We start from the raw sequence: 19256 nt of genomic DNA, 5'->3' as shown, positions 1-19256 counted from the left end.
GTACAACCAGCAGAGTTGATTTAACTCTGGGGATTTTGCTGTGTACACTTACCATTATGAACAATATCTTTATATTTATGTTTTATTTTTACCTGTTACTTTTTTGTCCACTCAAGTTGCTGAATCTGGTTGCCCCAGATTAAAAAACTGTTAAATTTAAAGTACATTTTTAAATCATTCCTCAGCGAAATATGTATTATATAGGTTACACAGTATATTATACATAATAAAATCAAGGCAGTACGACCTTGTATAGGTTTAAAATGTATACATGGTATTCTAATAATTTACAGATTGTCTTATAAAATTTGTGTTATGTTTGAATAGTACAGTACACTCTCAGAAATAAAGGTACAAAAGTTGTCACTGGGACAGTACCCTTTCAAAAAGGTACACTTTTGTACCCAAAGAGTTCATATTAGTACTTTGAACTGCCAAAATGTACCTTTAAAGGTACATATTTGTACCTAAAAGGTACACATTAGTACCTTTTTAAAGGGTACTGCCCCAGTGACAGCTTCGTACCTTTATTTTTGACAGTGTATATGAAGAATAAAAGAAAGTAGAAGCAAGATGGAAGAACACCATGAGACAGGGATCGAACTCGGGTTGCTGAATGCGCTGTTGAGTTATTTGAGAGCACTGACCACTAGGCTATCATTTCCAACGAGTTCCGGTACAGTTTCAGGCTGTGATTTTATCATAAAAATCGTAGATTTGAATTTAGCTGCTGCAAGAAAGCAATTAATCCAAAAGGACTTTCCAGCCTTTTATATGATTTTGTTTATTGCAGCAGTATTATCATTTTTAGTCAGTAAATTCTTCATACATTTCTATTACAAATCAGCGCTCTCTCTTTAACTTTAATCGTTTTGATGTACGCTTGACCTCTAGGGCAAGAATAAGAATAGCGTGAACGCGCTAATATCTTGACTTCTTGAGACTCGTTCAAATTAGTAGGACTGCTTAAACCTCAACTAACCGTTATGGAACTGATTTAAGCGGGACTGATACATTTGGTTAATTCCAGTTAGGTTTTTAATTCTCGCTTTTCCAAGCGAGTTTTATGGAACAGCCCTCAGGACTGACGTTGCCTACCCCTGGGGCCTCATTTAAAAAATGCTGCGCAAAAACCATCCTACATTTGATTTTACGATCATTTAACAAAAATGCGTAGGTGTGATTCATAAACCGAACGTACATGCAGAAAACGTGAGTACCCCTTTCAAATCTATAAATCGCAAATGAACTTGAACTTGTGCGGGCAGCCGAGCAGTTTCAGATCTCCGCCTTTAAACGATGCGTAATTAATGTCATACATATAAAATCGCTTGTCAATGTTTAAACCCAATTTTAAACAACAAGAATGGCTTATATTTCAAAAAACCTGCAGCAATCAGACAAGCAAAAGTGCGTACGTCTGCTCAGACCCTGACGTGGCGCTAAGCACTTTTCCACGTCAAAGACAGTTTTTATAAATATGGACTTTGCTGTGGATTTTTGCGTACTCACACTTTAGGATTATATCTGTGTGTACGCACGCTTTATAAATGAGGCCCCAGGTGTAGTGCTTTTAACAATAAAATATCACTCTAGTGCAACTTTATTGTCTTTCACCCTTCAGCTGTTTTAACTCTTATTGTTAAAAACAAGGACATTCAATAAAATAAAATTATCACAATATATCCTGACCTCCAACACAGTGATAGATGTGATAAATGCTACATAAAATAGCTTTTACTGGTAGTGGTAGTTGAGATTGATGAGTCTGGAGGCACAGTGGCTCAGTGGGTAGCACTGTTGCCTCACAGCAAGAAGGTGCCCGGTTTCTCCATGTTCTCCTCGTGTCACCGTAGGTTTACTCCGGTTTCCTCCTACAGGTCAGAAACATGCAATTTAGGCAAATTGGAGATAGTAAATTGTCCCTCCCCCAACCTGTGTGTGGATCAACTTGTCTAAATAAAACTCGCCATGAATATAGCTGAAGATGCTGGAATGGTGTTAAGAAATACCCAGATAGCAAAAAATATCCGCATGGCTTCTTTATTCCGCCAGCCCCAAGCTGTCGGCTATAGGTGCGTCCCGCTGGCGGGGATGAAACTTTTGCCGCCGAATACTTCACTCCCATTTGTTGCGAGATGCCGCCAGCATGCAGCCGTCAGACCTATTTGCGATTACGCCCTTATTACGCTTACTGCCTCCAGAGCACCGCCGGTGGTCCGCCGACTCATTGCTATCTGGGTAAAGAAAGAAGAAGAAGAAGATTGGCGAGTCTAGCCTAATTCTACAGGATCTGTCTAGCAACAGTTGTGTAATAGCAGAAGATTAATTTCTATTGGTTGAGATTGTGAAAGTAAAGTGTGTGTACAAGTGAGTTCCTGTTGATCAAGAATCAAGAGTATAAGGAACTTCAGGAAGCTTCAGCTCAAATTACAAAGGTAATTCTGATGAATCTCGGTAAATTTAAATTATAGCACTTAAAGTTAAATTTGGACTCAGGGTAAGCATGTTTTGGAGTTAATCAACCAAAGTTTGGGGTTTCGCTGATAGTAAGTTAATCCTGCCATCTGGAATACACTCCAGATCAGACAGCTCATAAACATGATTGATAAAATGGTGAAGGAGAATGGAGGAACACACTACATTAATGAGATGCAAGAAATCCAGAAGATTGGATTGGAAAAAATGGAACAAAGAGGAATTAACTTTGATTGTGCTTCGGGGAAAAGTGCAACTGGAAATACAATACTTTAGATATGTAAAATAAGTATTTGTAAAATATATGTAAAATAAGTATTTGGTGTCTTTGGAGTGTGTTGGAGTGTGTACGTTAAGTTTTAGCTTAAAGTAGGCCTTTAAAATGTATTATGGCATGTTAAAATTACCACTTTGTTTTATTGAAAGTGTGTTATATTTGTAGGTGAAATTTAACATACATTTAGAATTTGGTGCCTATTTGACCGAGAAAAGGGGTATTTGTAGTCTCACCCCCTCTACAAAGATATTGGACTTCCTTCTTTCAATGAGGCAGAATGATGATTTTACATCGTTGAAAGAAGGAAGTGCAACACTGAACTCTGTATTTCTCCTGTCTCAGCGGCAACTGAGAAAATTATGCATGACCATTCAAAAACATGTCTGGGGTTCTAACTATACAAACCTTAATGCAAATGGGTGAAGTGTCCCTTTAAAACTCAGTTGTGCTGTCAATTATTTTTTTCTCTCTTTCTCTCTGCACTAAATGGCAGTGCCGGGTTGGAAAAACTGATCAAATCTGAATTACATGCCTGCAGAGAATGGTTTACCAAACAATGTTAATGGGTTGATCTTTTATAAGTTTTCTAGGTTGATAGAAGCAGTGGGGACACAATTATAGCACTTAAACATGGAAAAAGTCAAATTTTCACGCTATGACCCCTTTAAACTGTATCCAAAGTCCAACTGTCTGTCTGTCTTTCTCTTTATCATATATACAACACATGACACTTAACAAATACATTTTCATTTTTTATGCAGACTAAAACTGAGACTGGAGTATTGTGATGAGTGAATATACAATGTTTCGAAGTAAGTTTTTTTTTCATTTTATGTTCAAATCACCCACAAAACACTTAAATCTCTAAATTGCAGATTAAGCTTTGTATTGACGAAACCTAAAAGATCTAACCCAGGTTCTTCAAAAATGATGAAGCAATCACTACAAACACTAAAGGGTTTACAGGAAGGCATCAGCCTCATATAATTTTGCTCAGAGCAGAATAAAAGCAGTGTATCATTATCATGGTGATGTACTGGAATTTCTCATTTCTGTGAGATATTGAAATAAAGATCCACACAACAAATGTCTTTTATTTCATTCTTGCAAGAATGCCGTCTGACATATAGGGCATTTTGCAAGTGGAGAACAAAGAATAAATAAAGACACTGATTTAATTCCTATGTTCAGCAGTTGTTACAACACCCTAGTAATTGAGTGCATCATTTTATTGCTACCATACTAGTTTAACTAGCTTCAGAAATGAACCTTGAACAGAAACCAGCATGGCACACCTTTATAGAAAGTGCATTCCTAAAGAAACAGTTCTGACATCATTTCCTGAGTCATATGTTGCTACAAACGTATTAATTTCTTTGTTCTGCTGAACACAAAGAAAGATATTTGTAATGAAGCAGGAAACAGAAGCACCATTAATTTCCATAGTAAGAAAAAATGCTACTATAGAAGTCAATGGTTTTCAAAAACAGTTTGGTTACAAACATTGCTCATAATTCCTTCTTCTGTGTTCCCAGCTAGAAATAAAAAGTTCTAAGAACGTTCCCTGAAAGTTCCCGAATGTTCCCAAAAACATTCTGCCAACGTTAAAAGCGGCTAGTTTTTTTTAAGTTCTAGGAACGTTTCGGTTTTCTGAACGTTAGAGTAATGTTACATTTTACCATTTTAAACGTTATGACAATGTCATGTTTTAATGTTCAAACAATGTTTAAAACAACAGCTGTTTATTATATTGACTTGTTTAATTGTTATGTAAATGATAGAGAAACATTGCATTTTATTATTTTATAAAACATTATTTCTGAATGTTCAGTAAATATATTGCTGTAGAAAACACAATTCACTTACTAGGTTTAGATGTTGATGTTTCATTTTAAGTCACCCTTATTGTGATTAGTGTTTGTTTTAGTTGGTCTCTTGACACTTGACTTTTTGCTTGCTAGTTTTTTCCTGGTTGTGTTAACTTTGTGTTAATGCACCACATTTGTTATGAACATGCCAAGTTAATAGTGTTATTCTGTGGTTGTTGGTACATAATGGTAAAGATCATCACCTAATTCATTTACTAATCAAAACTTTATTTTCTGTCAAAAATGTAAATGAGATCCAGCACTTTCACAGCATTTTGTCATTAAGGAGTTTTAGAAACTTTTGGACAAAAAATATCTGCTGTATAACTGGGATGCACAAACATCAAGAATCAGACTATGAATCTCAATCATGGTGACAATTAAATGATAAACTTCATGCTGCAATGCATGCTGGGTATTAACAAATTACAAACCTCATTCAGGACTCCCAGCATGCACTGCAGCATGGATAAATAAGGATTTTTTAACAATTTTAATTGTCACCATGGTTGAGATTCATAGTCTGATTCTTGATGTTTGGGCATCCCAATTATACAATGGATATTTTTTGTCCAAAGTTTCTAAAACTCCTTAATGACAAACTGCTGTGAAAGGGTTGGATCTAGTATGCAGTATTGGCAGAAAATAAACTTTTGATTAGTAAATGAACTAGGTGATGATCTTTACCATTATGTACCAACAGCCACAGAAATACACTGGTAACTTTTCATAACAAATGTGGTGCATTGCCGCGGGGTTGACACAGCCAGGAAAAAACTAGTGGGCAGAAAGTCAAGTGTCAAGAGACCAACTAAAACAAACACGAATCACAATAAGGGTGACTTAAAATGAAACATCAACATCTAAACCTAGTAAGTTTTGAGTTTTCTACAGCAATATATTTACTGAACATTCAGAAATAATGTTTTATAAAATAATAAAATGCAATGTTTCTCTATCATTTACATAACAGTCAAACAAGTCAATATAATAAACAGCTGTTGTTTTAAACATTGTGTGAACATTAAAACATGACATTGTCATAACGTTTAAAAATGGTAAAATGTAACATTACTCTAACGTTCAGACAACAGAAACGTTCCTAGAACTTAAAAAAAACTAGCCGCTTTTAACGTTGGCAGAATGTTTTTGGGAACATTCGGGAACTTTCAGGGAACGTTCTTAGAACTTTTTATTTCTAGCTGGGTTCAGCAATATAAGGAAATAAAAACAGATTTGTAATAACATGAGGGTGAGTAAATGATGACAGAATGTTAATTTTTGGGTGATCACTACCTTTAGGCATTGACTTGAATAGACCTTTTGCGAGTTGACGTCACAGTTACATCACGCGCGCAATGTGGTGGCAGAAAAACAGTGGAAATGAATGAGACACGAGTGAAACGAACAATATAACTCAGAAATGTCTTGTTGTGCTGTTGAGTGTCAGAATAGGAATGCCAAAATAGATGACCTTCATTTTTATAGTATACCGTCGTCGAAGACACCATTTGAAGATAAACATAGGTGTTTATGGTTGCAATAAGCCCTCAACCGGACAGACTGGAGTGATGAAGTGTTTCTTATATCGTTTTCATCACGTTACGTTTAGAATTTATTTAGAAAGATTAAAGATTTGAATGAGTTCATAATACAGTATAAATAATATTACCATTTATTTAAGTTTTCATTTTTTTTCGTTTTCTATTACTTCTTTTTATCTTCTATCTTAGCCTATGTCTTCTTCCTGCTTGTTATATATTTTGATGTTTACTAATAAATATATAAACATAGCGCACACACACACACACACACACACACACACACAGGGCCGGAGTGGGGCCACTTTTCAGCCCGGGAGTTTCAGGCCCAAGACCGGCCCACTTTTTCCATAGTGTTATTCCAAATAAGCACTTTTTTCAAATTGGATAAATAAAGCAACAGTTCAGCTCTTACTATAGTTTTTATTAATATCATGGTTAAACAAATAAGGTAAAAGTTAAATAATATTTCACTTAAGATGAGAAGTTAACAAAAATATTCCTCTACACCCTAAAAAAGGCTGTGTTGTTTTTTTTTTACCCATAATGGGTAAATATTGGACAGAATACATGCTGGGTTAAAAATAACCCAATGTTGGATTGTTGTTATGCAACCATGGATTAATAATAACCCAACAGTTGGGTTAAAACAACCCAGCATTGGGTGGATTTTGACCCAGCAGCGTGTTCTGTCCGGTATTTGCCCATTATGGGTCAAAAATAATCCAGCCCTATTAGGAGTCTATTCCACAAGAAAAGGTTGATAAATTATTGCGATGAGGGCTATGATTAATCAGATGCAAATAGAAATATAAAACCCAGTCCTAATTAAAAAAGAAAACAATTTGACAAAAATATTGAATCCAATATTGGGTAAATATATAGCATAACAAGTGATTTATAAGCTTTTTTTCGGCTGGTCATTTTTGACTGGGAACACAAAAGGTGTTATATGGTTCTGAACACAACCTGAGGGTTAAGTAACTTTAATTCATATTGTTTTCTCATGGCATCCTCATTTTCAGCGGGGAACTGGCTTATCTACTGCTCAGAAGCTGCTTGCATAATATTTGCAAAGTCTATGAATCGCCATGTATACACAAAAGGCTAATATTTTAACAAAAAAAAAATGTTGGCTTGTAAATAGTTTGACAACGGTATTAGCCGAATAATTACGTTGCTAATGCTAATCATTACTAGGCTTATTTCTCTTTAAGTTACCTGTTGTTGTCCTCTTGTAAAATAAATCTGTAAGTTTGGCACATTTGGCAGCATCATCCTCCAATGGATTTTTTCTTCAACCTGTTTTTACGCCCTCCTCCTCTTAGACGCGTATTGTTACGGTAGGGCCGGCCCAGCCTAACGGAGAAAAGTTTTCTTGTACGCGCTATGGACCGAACCAACTCTATGGGAGGGGAGGGGAAAACTCCCTCACATGGTACAACCCATGCAGAGGCTGCGCGCTGCAGTGTCAATGCTAAACGTGTGAAGTGTAATTTGAGAGAAGGTAGACTCACTAATGTGACAAATGTAAAAAAAAAACCTCGACCGGCCCAAAAGTGAAGCGGCCCACCGGGAATTCTCCCGGTTCTCCCGATTACCCACCCCGGGCCTGCACACACACACACACACTCACACACGATGTAAAGTGTTATATAAACAGGCCTATACAAATTAATTTGTATGTAATAGTTTTAGAACAAACACGTAGGCTATAAATATAAGGAAGACATTGAAAACAGGAAATGATGAAATATTTAAATGATTTAAATATTTAATAAATGATATTATACAGAATACATGATAGAATTGCTCTTATACGTACTTCAGCGATTCATACTGTAAAAGTAATTGATTTACCAATAAAGAACAATACATATACATTACATACATGCACACATATCAGTAGCCAAGCCATTTAAACTTTTAATTTATTTAAAAAATAAACGTGACTTGGTGAAAACGTTATAAGAAACATTCCACTTAAGAGAAATATAGTGGAAACAGACTTCTACAGAACACCGGATCCATAAAAATCACAGTTTAACGCTAAAACACTTCACACCCCTATTGCGGAGCTGTCACTTTCTGCTACCAGTTGGGCTCCGCCCACAAAAACGTCATCTCTGTTTGCAAACACGCAAAAGGTCTGTATAGACAAAAAATTGAATAAATCATATTTCTTTCGCAGTGATGAAAACCACTTGAAACCAGTCAACACTTTGCAGCCTGAAAAACAATTTGTTCAAACAAATCCCAAAATTGCATGGGTAGACAATGACACATTAGTGCAGCAGGAAGGCTTATTTTTGCATGATAGATCATTTATAATCAGGAAAAAGTAAAATGTGAAGAAACCCAACTTGCTCTGTCAGTGACCATCACATCTCACTGTTATAAATAATAGTAATAATCTAAATTCACTTTAGCTCCTTTACTCAAACTATATGTACTGTTGTCTCTCTAAAATTGCCTGTAGTGTGGTATTCAACCTTTTAATTTGAAAAGATAAACTCATTTTCTCAACAGTGCTCTTAATAATGTGTGGGACAAATCTTTTTGCTTTTGGTACTTCATAGATTTAAATTTGTAATCAAATAAAAATATATGTGTATTTTCTGTATTTTCTGGTTTAAAAAATGTACAAAGTAAAGTTCCTTGTCTCAAACATATCAACTTACAGAGAACCGTTTTAAGAATTTTCCTTGAATCAAACACTGATCACCATAATGGTGACTTTAAATGAAGGAAAATATCATCTTAGCCTAATAAGTAAATTGTTTTTTTCTACAGCAATAATTTTAGCGAACATTCAGCAATAATGTTTTACAACAGTTTTAAAATAATAAAATGCTAATTTTCTCTATCATTTACATAACAAGCAAAACAGTAACTAAAGAAAACAGTTGTTTAAACATTGTGTGAACATTAAAACCTGACATTGTCATAACGTTTGAAAATGGTAAAAAATTCTCAGACAACCCAGAAACGTTGTTAGAACGTCAAGAAAACTGGACACTTTTTATGTTGGCAGAACGTTTTTGGGAACATTGGGAACTTTCAGGGAACGTTTTTAGAACTTTTCTCTGTTAGCTGGGAGGGCACCCTCACAAAGTTGCTTAGGACCCCCAGAAGTCGGCTCTGATCACAGGTGTCATATAAAACTAGACATGCCTTTTCCATGTACAATGGAAATGGTCCAATATTAAGAAATATTTTGTACTGTGTACACAAATGTGTGTAAATCATTAGACTGGTACATCACTGTTTCACTTTTATTGTGCTCATAAATTTTTCTTTCTTTTTCCTTCATTTTGAATGTCTCTTGAAATTGTTCAACTTCAGGACGTAAAGGCAACTTAAATCCCCTTACCGGTATGTATCCCAGCAAACATGCCTGACACATCAAATGGGTTCGGAAAACGATATAAAAACTTGTTATACAAATATGGTCTATGAGTTCTGATATATATATATTATAGATATAATTTTAACATGCTATAATAATTTATCTATATGGTATTTTGAGCTAAAACTTCACATATGCATTCTGGGACAACCAAAGATTTATTTTACATCTTAAAAAAGTTTTGTGAAATGTCCCCTTTTAATAATTAAATGACATAACATAAAAAGTATTCTGCATTATTTTGTTATTAGTAAATTAATAAAAACATTTTCCACTGTAACTTGTTTACAAAATGGGGAAGTGGAAATTTCTCAAAACTTAATGGGAAAAGCGGTGTAAAATTTCTTATAATAATACCATACAAATTCACAAAGGAACTAACTATTTATTTATTTAATTTTTATGTTTAATTATTTTACAATTTACCAAGTTATTTTACATGAAAAAAATGTGTGAAGTATTCGTTTTTGTTTCCTGTATAGAATGTGAAAGGGATAATGTACAGCCAAACAATTGTTATCGCAGAATAACTCCCAACAGGGTGATCAGGACCCCGGCATGAAGCGGAAGTGTCTTGTATCACCCTGAAGGGATTTATTTGTGATAACAACTAGGCTGGCTGCAATGTATATTATCCACCTCACAACATGTCTAGTTGCTATATGAGTAAATATATGTCTTTATTAATTTAATACAATAATTGAATATTTACTCAAAAAAAACATATGTTTCTATACTCTTTTAGATTTGAGGATTGTGTTAGTGGGTAAAACTGGATCAGGAAAGAGTGCAACTGGAAACACAATACTAAGTGGATACCATTTTAAAACTGATGACTCAATGGATCCAGTTACCAGTTCTTGTCAGGAAAACAAAACTAATGTTGGTGGAAGGAACATCTCAGTAATTGACACTCCAGGACTGTTTGACACATCAATAACTAAAGAGAACCCAGAGTCTGAAATACAGAAGTGTGTCATCTTTTCTGCTCCTGGTCCTCATGTGTTTCTGCTGGTCGTCAGACTGGATGTGAGATTTACAGATGAAGAGAAGAAATCAGTAGAATGGATTCAAAAGAACTTTGGTGAAGATGCTGTAAACTACACCATCATTCTGTTCACTCATGATGATGCACTGAAGGGTAAATCTTTACATGAGCATGTTAAAAAAAGTAATGATATTAAGGCATTTCTTAGGCAGTATGGTGGCAGATATCACTCATTCAACAATGACAACAGAGATAATCGAGATCAGGTCACACAGCTGTTAAACATGATTGATAAAATGGTTAAGAATCATGGAGGAAAATATTTCACTAATCAGATGTATGAAGAAGCCCAGAAAAAGATTAAATGGGATAATTTTAAAACAACAGCGTTTACAGTAGCAGTAGACGTAGTAGTGGCAGCAGCAGGAGCAGCAGCAGGGGGAGCACTAGGAGGAGCAAAAGTGGTAGGAGGAGCAGCAGTAGCAGCAGTAGGAGTAGTGAAGGCAGCAAAAGCAGCATATCAGTAAGTATGAGACATTTGTATTGTAGATTTGTATTTTTATTAAAACACAGGGGCAGCACAGTGACTCAGTGGGCAAGGGAGGTCTTTATGTGTGGAGTTTGTATGTTCTCCCTCAATCAGCTGTGGGTTTACTCCAGGTACTCTGGTTTCCCTTCCACAATCCAAAAGCATTTTGGTTAGGTGAACTGAAGATGCCAAATTGCCCTTCCCCCATTGTGTTTAAAGTATAAATCAAATTGTGTAGATCAACCGTGGATTAACCGGTTCTTGCCATGAATATAGCCAGAGATGTTGTAATGGCGTTAAGAATAAATAAATAGATAAATATTGAAACACACTGTCACTAGAACTTGCAGAATCACTTTTATTTGTTTATAACCTATGTTTTTATTTCCAGTTGCATTTATTATCTGCTCCCATTTTGTTTATGTTTTTTCCATGTTCAAAACAGAGTAAATTATCAGTAAATTTATCTTTCTTTGTTTCAAACTGATTCTTGTTTTTTTTATACAATCCTCTAAGTTAAAAATACTAAGTCCAATATATTTTAGATGGTTTGATTTTTTTTCTTCTGAATAATTAAAAAAATGGTTTTATACCTTTTATTCCAAAGCCCCCCAAATATTATTATGTCTATGTGAGAGATCATAACATCTAAAGACAGCTCTATATTTAATACCAATTATTTTATGAGAAAATAAATGATGTTATAATATGATGACATGTTGTTTGTAAAATGAAAATATTGGGTTTCATATGGTGATTGAACTGAAGCAAACTGTTAAAATAATTGTCTGAAGAAATGTGGGGAAAATGTTTTAAATTTATTTGTGTAGTGCTGTTAACAATAAAATATCACTCTAGTGCAACTTTATTGTCTTTCACCCTTCAGCTGTTTTACCTCTTATTGTTAAAAACAAGAGCATTCAATAAATTACAATTTTGACAAGATCACCTGACCTCACAGTGATATGATGTGATAAATGTTACATAAAATAATTTTCTCTCGTGGTTTTTGTTGAGATTGGTGAGTCCAGCCTACATTTTATTGTTTTCTACAGCAATATATTTACTGAACATTCAGAAATAATGTTTTATAAAATAATAAAATGCAATGTTTCTCTATCATTTACATAACAATTAAACAGTTGTTGTTTTAAACATTGTGTGAACATTAAAACATGACATTATCATAACGTATAAAAATGGTAAAATGTAACATTCCTCTAACGTTTAGACAACACAGAAACGTTCTTAGAACTTAAAGAAAACTGGACACTTTTAACATTGCAGAATGTTTTTGGGAACCTTGGGAACTTTCAGGGAACATTCTTAGAACTTTTTTCTGCTAGCTGGGAAGTCTGTCACTGCAAAGTCTACATTTTGTAGAATTAAAAAGCAGTAGTGGAGACAAAGTCATTTTACTTGTTGACACTTCAGGGCTGTTTGATACATCTTGACTGAAGAGGAGCTGCAGTCTGAAATATAGAGGTGTATCTACATGTCTGCTCCTGGTCCTCATGTCTGGTGGTCAGACTGAATGTAAGATTAACAGAGGAGGAGAAGATGACAGTGAAATCGATTCAGGAGAACTTTGGAGAGAAGGCCAAGAAGTACACAATTATTCGGTTCACAAATGAAGATCAGTTAGATCAGCCAATAGAGCAATACATAAAAAACATGAACATCAAAAACAGCTGGTTATTGAATGCAAGGCTGGGTATCACACTTTAAATAACAAAGATAAAGATAATCAAACACAGGTTAAAGAACTCTTAAAAAAGAAAGACAGACTGATGCAGGAGAATGGAAGAAAGCATTACACCAATGAGATGTATAAGAAAGCTCAAAGTAAAATCAAAGAAGAGAAAATAAAACAAATGGAAAGTAAAAAACAAACGGAAAAGGAAATGAACCAATGGGAATATAATATGCAAAAACCAAGGACATTTCTTCTGGCAGGTATGTCTGATGAGATAAAATTATTGGGATCACATTTTAAATGGGTCATATCGTGAAAATCTGACCGTTTAATTGTTATAATTGGGTACCCTGTGCTTCTATCAACCCAGTAACTTTGTTTTGGTAATTCTCTGCAAGCATGTGTTAAATCAGGTCATTCAGATTTCACCTGTTTTGTGACGCAAGTAGTAAGTCCAATTACACAATTACAATAATACCGCCCCTTAATATGCACTATCCAATTACAGCACTGCCATTAAGTCAGAGGCGTCATGCCTATTCAAACTAAGGGGGCACGTGCCCCCTTGGTTTTTTGAGCCAATGGATTTTGCATCCAACCTCAAAATCAAATAAGCGTCCATTAATCTGTTATTTGACTTTTAATCTATTTAATATGCACACTATTATACATTCTGTGCTGCATCCTTGTCACTTTTTGGAGAATTTCACCGTTTTTATAGTGTTTTGATCATGTTACATTACTTTTATTCTGGCGGCAGCTGGTGCTGCAGTCACCGCAGTCGCAGACGTCATCCTCAGCGTCTGGGCGCGCTCACGAGCTCTCTCCTGTTGCTGGCTTGCTGCTGCATCTGAGGAATTAAAACGTTTTAGAAACGCTCACAACATTTCCAAACCCCAGTACGGTAATGTGCAGTTAACCTCCTCTGTGTAGAAAATGTATGGTTTAAAATGTGACCGTCTCTACGTTATATTAGTAGAGATTCATCTTCTTGGCACAACGCCAAAGTTCGCCAGAGTTCACGCGGGCGCAGAATCTCACATGCTTACATATGAGGTAAAATTTAATGCAAAAATCCGTTCCTCTAATAATTTTATCTAAACATCTTTTTTAAAATCACTATTGAACATTAAAATCAATCACGTGGCTATAGCTTATGTCATTTTCGTTGTTTATATACTTTATGTATTTAAAATTACATTAATTTTATATGATAATGCAGTTGTTGTGCAAAATGCATTAATGACACAATTAAACAAGCCATTAAGACTTAAATAAATAAAACATGCCGTTTCAGATGTAAATATGATGCAAATGTGTCATTATTCCGATTGAATAGTATTTGATATTAAAGTTAGTCATCACTTTTATTTTGGAGGTTTTTGCATGAAAGCAGGGGTGTTTAGATTGTTAGAAATGTAAGTGCCATGGAAAAGACTGAAAGCTCTATAATATTTTGTTTGATGTCTGTGTATGCACACATTTCTGTGAGCTGTTGACACTATGCCCCCTTAAAAAAATTGGTGCATGACGCCCCTGCATTAAGTGCAGATGGAAAGAGAGATAGAGAAAAAATAATTGACAGCACAATTGAGTTTAAAGGGGACATATTATGAAATCTGTGTCCCCAGTGCTTCTATCAACCTAGAAAATGTGAAAAAGATCAACCCAATAACTTAGTTTTGGTAAACCATTCTCTGCAAGCATGTGAAAAAATAGGTCATTGTAATTTGGCCCTTATTGTGATTTCAGAATAAGCTAATACCGCCCCCTTTATCTGCACTATCCAACCACAGCACAGCTATTTAGTACGGAGAGAAAGAGAGAGAGAGAAAATAATACATAGCACAATTGAGTTTCAATTACAACAACCCACCATCATTGTGATCAGTGTTTGCACTTCATCCGCTCATTTGCATTTTAAATGACACACGCCACACCGGCACACTTTTGCTCAGACATGATTAAGACTTAGTTTACATCTTTAAAAAAATTTCATAATATGTCCCCTTTAAATTTCAACAAACCACCATTAAAGGAATAGTCTACTCATTTTCAATATTAAAATATGTTATTACCTTAACTAAGAATTGTTGATACATCCCTCTATCATCTGTGTGCGTGCACGTAAGCGCTGGAGCGCGCTGCGACGCTTCGATAGCATTTAGCTTAGCCCCATTCATTCAATGGTACCATTTAGAGATAAACGTTTTTCCTATTTAAGACGAGTAGTTATACGAGCAAGTTTGGTGGTACAAAATAAAACATAGCGCTTTTCTAAGCAGATTTAAAAGAGTAACTATATTTTATGGCGTGGTGGCACTTTTGGGAGTACTTCGACTCGGCGCAGTAACACCCTCCCTCTCCCATTATGAGAGTGAGAAGGGGAGCGGACTTTTCAGGCGAGTCCAAGTGCTCCCAAGAGTGCTGTTGCGCCATAAAATATAGTTGCTCTTTTAAATCCGCTTAGAAAAGCACTACGTTTTATTTTGTATTACCAAACTTGCTCGTATAACTACTCGTCTTAAATAGGAAAAACGTTGATGTGTTTGGTCACTTCTAACTTTATCTCTAAATGGTAGCATTGAATGAATGGGGCTAAGCTAAATGCTATCGAAGCGTCGCAGCGCGCTCCAGCGCTTACGTGCACGCACACAGATGATAGAGGGATGTATCAACAATTCTTAGTTAAGGTAATAACATATTTTAATATTGAAAATGAGTAGACTATTCCTTTAAGGTGATCAGTGTTTGCACTTCATCCGCTCATTTGAATTTTATAGGACACACCCAAAAACTGCACTTTTTTGCTCAAACCTACAAAGTGGCAATTTTAACTGTTATAATGAATTATCTGTGGGGTATTTTAAGCTAAATCTTCACATATGTACTCTGGGGACACCAAAGACTAAAACTTAAAAAAAATTAATAATATGACCCCTTTAAAACATTTTCTGAAAGTATAGGTAGGTTTATTTTAGCAAATATTATGAGTGGTTGTGATATAAGTAAGAAAGAAGAGTAATAATAGGCTATGAAGGGATATGTGATACTGTGTGAAATTGTGTGATATTGTGTGATTATGACAGATGTGTGTAAATGGGGACCCAATTTAAACATGAAAAAATCAGATTTTTTTACACAATGACCCCTTTAATGATAAACTTCCACCGAGGGGGACAGTGAGATACAGATTAAATTCATAGGCACAGAGTTATTTGCCCTAAACAAGGAAGTCACCAGAAAGGTGAGAGACAAAAACTTTCACACTTCACATCCAAACGAGATTAAAAATTATTCAGCATGTGGAGAGAAATTTGTTTCTGCATAAATACAGGTGAGTTCACATTTAGCATCTTGATGTCAACCTTAAAATAGTGTTCATTTTCAAACTACTCAAAGGAAATGTTAGTAGTTGCTACTTATGTAGGTACTGTCACTGCCCATCAGGTCAGCAGATGCTTATTCATCGGACTATAGACTATCAAATATTTCTTGCTTTAATAAGAAATAATGTCAAGATGTGCATGCTTCCCTATCATTGACTGCTGGTGATATGCTTTTATAATTGCTGTGCATTACAGAAATCACAATGGACTCTTTTTATATTATAGCTTGTCTGTTGAATATCAGCTTTGCTGCCAAACTCACAGAAGTGATTGGATATAAAGGAACAAACATTTCTTTCCAAATCAGCTACTTGGCAAACTTTGAGAAACATGACAAATACTTTGGAAGGTCAGATGGGTTCTTCTCCAAAAAACTGATTCAGACTTCTCATGCAAACAGATGGGTCAGACACGGACGATTCGCTCTGTTTGACAACACCACTGCTCACAGGTTTACTGTTCTTATTACTGGACTGATGATGGAAGACTCTGGATTGTACTTATGTGGTGCGGATATTAAACTACAGACTGATCCTGTTTCTGAAATACAAATAACAGTAAGGAAAGGTGAGACTTTTAGAAACACAACGGATGACCCTATTGAATGCAAAAATCTTTGTGTTTAAGTGAACCTTGTTTTTGCACAGGTGAAACCCAGAGACCCACAACACCACCAAGAGGTACCAGAAAATATCAAATTTGAAGATAATATTAATTCGGAGTAATTCTGTACAATATTTGTATTACACTAATGATTGTTTTCTTTTTCAATGTCTTGCTTTTAGTGGTAATCAGCAGTTTGCACAGTCCTACAAATATCACCACATGGAATCAGGCTCCTAACAAAAATCAGGGTGAATTTGTCTGTTTGTCACATGTTGTATCAATTTTTGTTATAGCATATTTTTCATTAAAAAATACGTGTTTAACTCTCAGTCTCCAAATGTCATTTTTTAATGTTTATTATTAATTCTGATGTTATCAGTTATGTGACTATCACAGCTCTCTATTTCTCTCTCTCTTGAGTCTTAACTTCTGCTGTTTAAACACATATCAGATGTGCAGATGTGTTGTTTCGTTCTCTGTCATTCACTCTTCCTCTCTCTGTTTCTTTCTGTCACATTTATGACTCTTGTTTTTAGCAGGTGCTTTACGTTTTGTTTCTCTTTTTCCCAGAATCATACCTTAGGTTTGTGGCAGTACTGAGTTTGGTGTGTGTGTGCGCAGTTTTGTGTGGGTGTCTTTTCGCTGTATTGGAAGTTTTGAAACGAGTCACCACCGGGAAGATGTCAGGTGAGTCCTGGAGACTTCTTCTTCTACTAAGACATTTCAAAATTCACTCTTGCATTGAAAGTAATGAGTTTTGTTCTTCAGCTTTAGTATCTTATCATACTAGAAAGGTCTCAGACCAGGTTGTGGTAAGTTTGTGGATCATATCACATGTTCAGTACTTATTCATATTGTGAATTTTAAAAATAATATTTTCTTATTGAGATCCATTGTCTGCTTCTCCTTACAGGATGAATATGTGGAAATGAGCTCAATCGTCTTACAAAATTCACCCACATCTCATGGCGTTGAATGTTTTGCTGTAATTGAATTGGACCGATCCACAAACACAGAAGCAGCCCCTGACATAGATCCACATTACATAGATGCTGCCACCGCACTAACCGAAAGTCTGGATCTAGATCAGATCTACACAGAAATGGATGGTGATACTTTTCCAGATTCAGTCTATCAGATAATTGATCAGACTTCTGACTGACCACTGAATCTTTAATAACAACCAAAGCAAATCGTTATTTTAATTTTACATAAATGTACTTATCTATCCAAAGCATTTCGCAATTTTGCCTTGAGAGCAAACAATAAGCATAGCACACAGAGAGATTTGTTTACCAGTAACAATAGTACCGAGAAGTGAACAACAAAAGGAGATGACATATTATAATCATAATGAAAACTTATAGGGCAAACTTAATTATTCTATACTAGAAATATTTACAATGACTTTATGTATCTGAAAAAAATATTCATTGTAGTCCTGAATAAATTTATTAAACTAATTAAAGTACTTTTTGACTTTCTTGATATCCATTTCATAAACACAGGCAGTGAATGTGAAAACTATCAATATAGCAAACCATGTGTGAAGATTAATGTTTAGTTCTCTAATCCTTTAAGCAGGTGTGTGACCACCTCAGAGCCATTTCTTATAATAACTATTTCTATTTTAGCAGTATTCACACCTGCACACATAGAGCAAGCATGTGTATGTGTGTGAGAGAGAGTTTAGTGTGGCTACAGATCACATTATATAATGTAACTGCTAATGTTAGAGAAGAATGAAGAGAAGATAATTGGATACTTGAACAGAAGATTCAGAAGTCAGTGTGTGCGCTGGATTTCACACACTTTGAACCTTTTATTAAAAGTCCTGCCAAATGTTTTGACATGTGGACATTTTTAGCTGTCCTGTCCTGCATCTTTACAGGTATTTACATTTGTCAAACTCTTGAAATCAAAGTATTTCAACTATTTGTTAACATGTCTCTAGAGAAAATCTTTATTGCTCAGTTGTGGCTTTTTCATAGCACAGGAAATCTAATGGGTTTCATTTATGTATCAAATTAATTAAGATAAATAAAATCAGAAACAAATGAGACAGTTGTTTAAAAGCATTAGTATGGAGCTGTATTAATGTAGTTGTGAGATTTCATAATATCAGAATATCTGGGACACAGGAGACCTAAAGAAAAGTTTCATTTGCTTTTTTTAAATCTCATTGGTGTCTTATTGACATATCAAAGAAATCGAATTTGTAATTTTCAAGTGTTTCATAAATGTTTTGTTATTGCTAGCAGTTTTTAACAGAAAATTTGTCCCATATTCTGCCCATTTTGCACTGTATATTTAACAAACACTGATATTCAGACTGATTTGAATGATTTATATTTTACCAATGTGCTGTGTGATTTCCATCATTTCCAGTCGGATCTTTGAATACCGTAACTGCTCCAGTGGGAAAAAATGTCACCATATATTGTTCGCATTACCTGGCTTATAACAACATCAAAT

The 19256-nt window shown here is 35.0% G+C and overlaps 2 protein-coding genes and 1 long non-coding RNA gene across 3 annotated transcripts; all 3 read left to right on the top strand.

The window, feature by feature from the left end:
• Positions 1 to 2353: 2353 nt before the first annotated feature.
• LOC141363571 (uncharacterized) lies at positions 2354 to 9544 on the top strand. Its single transcript, XR_012369082.1, has 3 exons — positions 2354 to 2438; positions 3517 to 3567; positions 9510 to 9544. It is a non-coding gene; the product is annotated as an uncharacterized lncRNA (long non-coding RNA).
• Positions 9545 to 10314: 770 nt separating this feature from the next.
• On the top strand, positions 10315 to 11115 carry LOC141354169 (GTPase IMAP family member 9-like; the record flags this gene model as incomplete). The annotated part of the gene is made up of 1 exon (XM_073860014.1): positions 10315 to 11115. A coding segment is annotated over one exon (774 nt), but the record flags the coding sequence as incomplete, so codon positions are not given.
• A 5250-nt stretch (positions 11116 to 16365) lies between these two features.
• LOC129445429 (uncharacterized) lies at positions 16366 to 18886 on the top strand. The gene is made up of 6 exons (XM_073866462.1): positions 16366 to 16742; positions 16823 to 16855; positions 16961 to 17029; positions 17352 to 17468; positions 17550 to 17593; positions 17695 to 18886. Exons 1-6 carry the CDS (start codon positions 16379 to 16381, stop codon positions 17941 to 17943), a joined length of 876 nt encoding a protein of 291 aa, XP_073722563.1. The 5' UTR covers positions 16366 to 16378; the 3' UTR covers positions 17944 to 18886.
• Positions 18887 to 19256: the final 370 nt, after the last annotated feature.

This window comes from Misgurnus anguillicaudatus, chromosome 3 (assembly GCF_027580225.2).
Source record: "Misgurnus anguillicaudatus chromosome 3, ASM2758022v2, whole genome shotgun sequence".
Taxonomy (NCBI): domain Eukaryota; kingdom Metazoa; phylum Chordata; class Actinopteri; order Cypriniformes; family Cobitidae; genus Misgurnus; species Misgurnus anguillicaudatus.
This window is presented reverse-complemented; position numbering and strand designations above follow the sequence as displayed.